Source organism: Quercus lobata, chromosome 8 (assembly GCF_001633185.2).
Source record: "Quercus lobata isolate SW786 chromosome 8, ValleyOak3.0 Primary Assembly, whole genome shotgun sequence".
Lineage (NCBI taxonomy): Eukaryota > Viridiplantae > Streptophyta > Magnoliopsida > Fagales > Fagaceae > Quercus > Quercus lobata.
Window position 1 is genome coordinate 37,778,969 of NC_044911.1, and position 7,085 is coordinate 37,786,053.

The window sequence follows — 7,085 nt, forward strand, 5'->3', positions numbered from 1 at the left end:
AAATATAATTATCTATTCTCACGCATTGCGTGGGTTTGTGCCTAGTGCTATTAAAAATTGAGGTTAAGTTTTGATGAAAACCACCCACCAAAGTTTGTAAGAAGATTAAAAATTAATCTTTTTTTGTAAAAAATAAATGCATAAGGATTAAGGAAGTTGGGTTTCAACTCTCAACCTTTAACTAGACTATTCTACTTTTTGCCCATAAAAAACTTAGGAAAACCTCACAAATTGATAGTATGCTGATAGAATTTGGTACTCCCAAGTTTACGGTATGTGCTTCAAGTCCATTAAATCTACCACCCGATTGTCCCTGAACAGGGGAGAAAAAAAATCTTAAAACTCAAAAACAAATTACCAAAAAAGTATGTGACAACTAACTTTCAAAAAAAAAAAAAGTATGCAATGAGTAATGATCTAAAAAAGACATATAGAAAGAGTTTGGCATGGGCGTGAACAAGTTTTTAGTATTCTTTCTTTTTGAGGGGGAAAAAACTATATTTCTAGTATTTAATCATGATGGATGATTATGGTTTAAAGTTCTCTTTGAGTTTCTTATAACTGTTTAATGTTGTATTACCCTTTTTGATACAAAATAAAAATTCTACTCTAATCTAATCTAAATGTATATGTATATAAAACTTCCTTCTGAAGATTTGAACCATGACCTCTAAACTTGAAATTGGGTATTCTACCTGATCATTTGAAGGACAATCCAAATCTTTCATTGAAACTCTTCAAAATACCTTCTCAGCTCCAAAATTTGTGTTTACTTTCTCTAACTCACCAAGACAGCTCTTAGTTCATTATTTTGTTAAAGGAATTTATTTTTTTTAATAGAAAAGTAAACTTTTTGTCTCACCCCTTAGCTTGTTGGGCAATATTTTGTAATCGGGATGTGCCTATTAACATCTCTTCCCTCCTTAATTTGGTCTTCCAGCAAGAAGTTAGAGATGAGACTGGGCACCTTTCCTATTCTCTTATACTCCTCTTATATAGAGGAGTATAAGAGAATAGGGAAAGGTAAGGTATAAGAGGAGTATAAGAGAATAGGAAAAGTGCCCAGTACCGCTCCTTTAGCAGCCTTGCTGGTGCTTGGTGATCTACATAACTTGTCCCAAAAAGAGAGAACTCCCCACTTGACCCATGACCCTGGCCTATTAAATGGTTCACTGCACGCAATCCTTACGTGAAACGGTGAAATAAGAAGAATATTCAAAATTGATTTGAAATTCTCATTTTTCTTTTTATTTTCTCTTCTAAACTTACCATTTGGCACTTGCCATGGCAACTCTTTACAGCACCATCACCACCCATAAACTCTCTCCACACGCAAAACCCATCACAGAATCCAAGAAAACCAACTTCTCTCCAACTGTCTTCTCCACCCAACTCTTCACCAACAAGTCCAAGTCCAACCCACCAAATAATTTGAGCTTCTCAACCCAGAAAAGAAGGAACTGGGTCATTGGGTCAGTCACAGAGGACAGAGAGGTGGTTCCAGTGAAGAATAAACTTGCTGAGGACCAAGAAAGCCGCTTGTTGCTTAATGGGTCTGACGAATTTCAGCCTCTTTCTCCATCTGAGGGAAGAGAAGAAGAACAGGGTGATGATGATTTCGATAGGTTGGTTAGTAAAGCTATCAATGCTACTATTGTGCTTGGATTTGGGACCTTTGCTGTCACCAAGTTGCTCACCATTGACCTTGATTACTGGCATGTGAGTGGTCTGGTATTAATAGCTTTGTTTATATTTTCTTGCTTTTTTAGAGATGGGTTTTGTGAGACCTGGCTTTTTTATTGTTCATTGCATGTATATAGGTTTCTCTCTTTGGTAGGCAAGACAGCCTTCAATTGTCAATTTTGTGTTTCTTTTATGTGACAATGTGCTATTGTGACATTATTTTTGCTTAATTATGTTCTATGGGATGAGAAAGTGGTGAATTGTTTATGTGTAACTAATTTCTATTGAATAGATATGAATTTCATATAAAAATTGGATTGACCTTTGACAGACAAATACAATCATAAAAAATTGATTAGTTATTGTTGGAAGATGTGTTTTTTCATGGCAATTTGTTTTTGTGAGTAGAAATTTTGTCAAAAGAATGAAGAAATGGACAACAATTTAGTTGCTTGCTGTTTTTCGTTAATAAGAACAAAATTGCCTCTGCAGTGATCATATTTTTCCTGGCATGACTAACATGTGCCTTTTTGTTTTGGTTTTATCAGGGATGGACCCTTTATGAGATACTGAGGTATGCACCTGAACACAATTGGATTGCCTATGAACAAGCTCTCAAAGCAAACCCTGTTTTATCCAAAATGGCGATAAGTGGGATTGTGTACTCTGTAGGAGATTGGATTGCCCAAGTAAGTATGTGTTTGAAGGAAATTATTTTAAATGAATTTTCTCTTTCAGTGCTAGTTTTTGTTGATATTTGAGTTTTTTCCCACTGAAATTGCAGTGTTATGAAGGAAAGCCGCTTTTTGAGTTTGACCGGACACGCATGTTTAGATCAGGCTTAGTTGGGTTTACTCTCCATGGATCCCTTTCTCATTATTACTACCAATTTTGTGAGGTGATAATTGTGGTTCATATTTGGCCGGTTGGTTTATTTGTGTATTTCTGCAGATGGCCTGAAGTGTTTGCTTTTGTTTCCAGGCTCTTTTTCCTTTCCAAGATTGGTGGGTGGTCCCTGCTAAAGTTGCCTTTGACCAAACAGTGTGGGCGGCAATTTGGAACAGCATCTATTTTGTGTTTTTGGGGTTCCTACGTTTTGAATCCCCTACCAATATATATAATGAACTAAAGACGACATTTTGGCCCATGCTGACTGTAAGGAACCATTCCTGTTGTTCTCTACACTTGGCTTACATATCTTTATATTGCGCCTGATCACCATTTGTTCCCATGGTTGTAATCTAGCTTGTGAAATCACTCATTTGTCATATGTAGAACACTTTTGAATCTGCAGGACTGAAATTTTCCTCAACTTTAGGACTTACATATTGCATGCAAATGTCGCTTTTTAGTTTTTATCCTTTATGCATTGGTAAATTTCTCCTCACTTTTGCTGGCACAACATTAGCTTACCAGAAATATAAAAAGGGCAAGGAAAAAAATGTTAGTAGTTCTAATTGGAGCTTTCAACCTTGTAAATGCTCGACATGGTCTACTTATTTTTTAAATTTTGAATATGCATACTGAGCTTCTGTAACAACTGAATGTGGTCTAGACTGCAGCAACTGATATTTACCACTTTTAAAAGTACTTGGGAAGCTCAACATGACTTCTAAAATCTTGAAAGTTCTAAGAACAATAATTTATCAGAAGTTCCAAGCACAATAACACAAAGTTTATTAACTGATATCTACTTATGGTTGTTATGACTTTGGTGTTATGGTTCCAACTTGCTTCATTTGAGTTCCATCCAACATAGTTCTGATTGATTTTAACGAGTCAGATATCCAATTTATGAGTGAGGGGAACATCATTTATTGTTATGATTTGCTTTGCAGGCAGGGTGGAAGCTTTGGCCATTTGCCCATTTGATAACCTATGGTGTTATCCCTGTTGAACAAAGGCTTCTTTGGGTGGACTGTGTGGAGCTCATCTGGGTTACCATACTCTCAACGTAAGTATCTAAAATACATCTATTTACATCTTGTCGAGTATTTATGTGAGAACTTATGCCAACGCATGCCAAGCTGTTAATAGCTAATTGGTTCAGATTTTAGGCCATTTGGAGTGACATTAACTGCATTATTACATAGTCAATCATTTGAAGTTGACTTTTCATTTTCTAGTTTATTCATAGCACAGAAGTCTTTGTGCTTATCTCATCTCTTCTGCCACATCATATGACTATCATCAGTGGTAATGTTTTCCATTATTGTTGAAAAAACGTGTATCTTATCATTCAGAATGAAAACCAAGATCACCTCTAGATTTGCACAAGTTACAATTTTACATAAATGTTGAAATCGAGATTAAAAACTCACAGCGGTCTAATTTAATGTATTCTAAATACATCAACATATCAATCAAAAGGCTCTACCTCCGTGATTAAGACTAATCATCTTGGTTGATATGTTATAGTTTTATCAAAAGAAATGTGTTTCGTCATGCTTTACGAGCTAAAGTTTTCAGCAATTGGTTTCCATACTGAGACTCACATCTTATATAGGTCATCTGATATGTCAATGAATGTATGTAACAAATGAACTTCATTATTTCTGAATCTTAAATCACTTGGTAGGCATGGTAAGATCTAAAAGTGTTTGGGTAAACTTCTAACACTTGAATTTTTTTTATTTACTTTGTAGTTATTCAAATGAGAAATCAGAATCACGAATATCTGAAGTATCATCAAAAGCAAATCCTACTTCTTCATCAAGCAGTCCTCCTAAGGTACAACTAATCACTGTTATCTTTGGAAGACACATGGGGAGAACCCATTGAAAAATTTTAGCTCATTGCCATTGCCATGTAGGATGTTTTATTTGCATGGAAATATCTGAACAACTTATCCTCTTTGAATCTTTGAGTATCTCAGCCCTTTAGGTAGCCCAAATTTCACTTTGCTACTCCCCCCCCCCCCCCCCTTTCTCTCCAAAAGAGAGAAGAGTAAAAATCTTTTCCAATATTTTTATGTTCTATCCTAATATGCTGTATTATTTGTGGTTTGTTGACAGGAGTAAATGAATAGTGTACACATGGTAAACTGAGAAGTGTTCAATAGAAGTCACAAGGAGTGATCAACCATATCGTACTTCTTACTTCTTGAAGCCTATCATCATCAATGGGAAACTGCAAATTTATGGACTCTCATAATCTGTAACCTGCCTCTACAGCTGCTGCATACCCCTTTTAGTCATTATACATCAATATTGTCTTTGTTTATAGTCTTTTTTTTTTTTTTTTTTTTTTTTGGGGGGGGGGGGGGGGGGTGGTTGAAGACTGGGACAAAACTTTTGTATTAAATAGGTAAAATCAACATGTTATATGAAGTGCAGAGTTTTGTATGTATTCTAGATTCAGTCTCCAAATAAGACAGCTATTCAAGGAGTTGTGTGGCAATACATAATGAAGGTCAATAGATCACTAGCTATCAATACTTTTATTTGCAAAGCTATTGATCCTATTCTCTTTTTATATTTTTTTTTAATGAATAGCTAATGATACCATCATACTAATTCCAGTGTGTAAGTGGTATTGTCTTGGCTGTTGTATCTTCTTTGCGGTAAAGTTGGAGCTTTTATATCATGGCTAGAAGAAGGTGCAAGAAAGAAATTGCAAACAATCCCCTCTGTTAACTGTTATGGAGGATTGATATTTTGGCACCCCCATCACTTCAGTTTCGAGTCATATCTGATCAAAAAAAGGTTCACCAATCACCACCCAAAGTCTTAGATTTGTGGCATATGTAATCACCTTACTGGTAGCTACTAGCTAGGAAAACATATGTTATGCACCCGTACACCATCTCTGATAGAATGAGATAGTTTTACTTTTACGTTTGCAGTTTCAAATGGTCCAAAGAATTTCCTCTACTTGTTTTGGTAATTGGGTCAACCACACCTGGAGGTCTGAGGCCCAATAAGAAGCTCAGAGTCCAATTTTTCCACTAATCTTGATTGCACGATGGTTGATCTCACTACCAACTTTTACTATGACCTAGCAATAACTCTAGAGACACAATATAATTCACAACAAATTTTAAAACCATTTGACTTGGCAAATTGTTGATGGGAGATGATAAAATAGTGTCAATAATGGGTCCATAAAAGAATCGATAATATCCTGTAAACTTAGCAAATGTAAACTTTGTTATGAATTGTTATGAATGTTGTGCTTATAACATTACTCACAACCAGTGTTCTATTTAATGAGTACCACTGCCCTTTGGGCTTATCAACACTTCATTTTCTCCTCGTTTTTCCTTTGACAAATGACAATGCCTAAGTTGTTGGAAGCCAAATTAGCCGGTTTTAAGTATTCTCTTGTGCATTGTAAGCGACATAGGTATAACACGTCATAAAATGACTACTTAACGGCCTAGTGTCCTGTGTAGTGCAAAGGAGCATTAGACAAAACCCTCATCCTCATACTAAAACAAATTGATATTCAAATAATTTCATAAAAGAATAAAAGAACAAGCGTATACATATTAGTCATGAAACATGTATAACTAAATTTGCAATTAGATTAGCTTAAATTAGTTGAAAGCTTTTAACAAGCTTATTTGTTAAAAATTGGTAAAAGTATAGTTGTACTTAAAAATTTGAGGCTTTTAAAAGTTACAAATTAGAAACTAAGACTTCAAAAAAAAAAAAAAAAAAAAAAAATCAATGTTTGTAGTTGATCCAACACTGAAAATATATATATATTTGAGAATTTCAGGTAAAGTTGACGAATAATTTTATTAGTATTTTTATCTATAATTTAGAAAATCTAATATACCTTTAATATAAAAATATACAAAATGAGTAAAAAAAAAAATTTATTTTATAATAAAAGTTTAATGAAAACATATCAAATTAAAACATATTGTTATTTTTATGGACAAAACTTAGGTGATGTTGAGGCTTATTTTTGACAAGTTCAGTAAGAGAAAAAGCCCAGTAACACAGACAGACCAAAGTTAGCAAGCAAGAAAAAGCCATTGAGCTCAAGTGGTAGGAATGAATGGCTTATGAGCTCATAAAGTGGGTCCTGAGGGAGCAAACAGGCTTGAATGGGCCCGGAAAGAGAGAAGAAGCAAACCCATGGGCAGTATGTAGAAAAACGAGAATAGGTTACAGTAGGCCCAAAGTAATGCAAGCAAAAAAAGTAAGAGGCTAATGGAAGACCCATCAGCCCCAAGGATGAGGTTTGAAGTAATTGGGCCAAGGAAGCCCAAGAGAGTTAGTAAAGACCCATGGGAAAGTAAGATTAGAAAAGGGTCGAGGAAGCCTAAGGAAAGCAAATGGGCCAAGGATGCCCAAGAGGGAAATAGGACATAAGAGCCCTCAAATAATGTAAGAAAAGACCCAGTGAACACACTGAGTCACTGGGAGGGAAATAAACAGCAAGCCCAAAGA

The 7,085-nt window shown here is 35.2% G+C and overlaps 1 protein-coding gene across 1 annotated transcript; it reads left to right on the plus strand.

Annotated features, from left to right (window-relative positions):
* The first annotated feature begins 1,004 nt into the window (after window positions 1-1,004).
* LOC115958130 (mpv17-like protein) lies at window positions 1,005-5,133 on the plus strand. The gene is made up of 7 exons (XM_031076493.1): window positions 1,005-1,719; window positions 2,232-2,372; window positions 2,468-2,581; window positions 2,665-2,838; window positions 3,522-3,637; window positions 4,329-4,413; window positions 4,698-5,133. The coding sequence occupies exons 1-7, from the start codon at window positions 1,285-1,287 to the stop codon at window positions 4,701-4,703; spliced, it is 1,071 nt and encodes a 356-aa protein (XP_030932353.1). The 5' UTR covers window positions 1,005-1,284; the 3' UTR covers window positions 4,704-5,133.
* The last annotated feature ends 1,952 nt before the right edge of the window (window positions 5,134-7,085 follow it).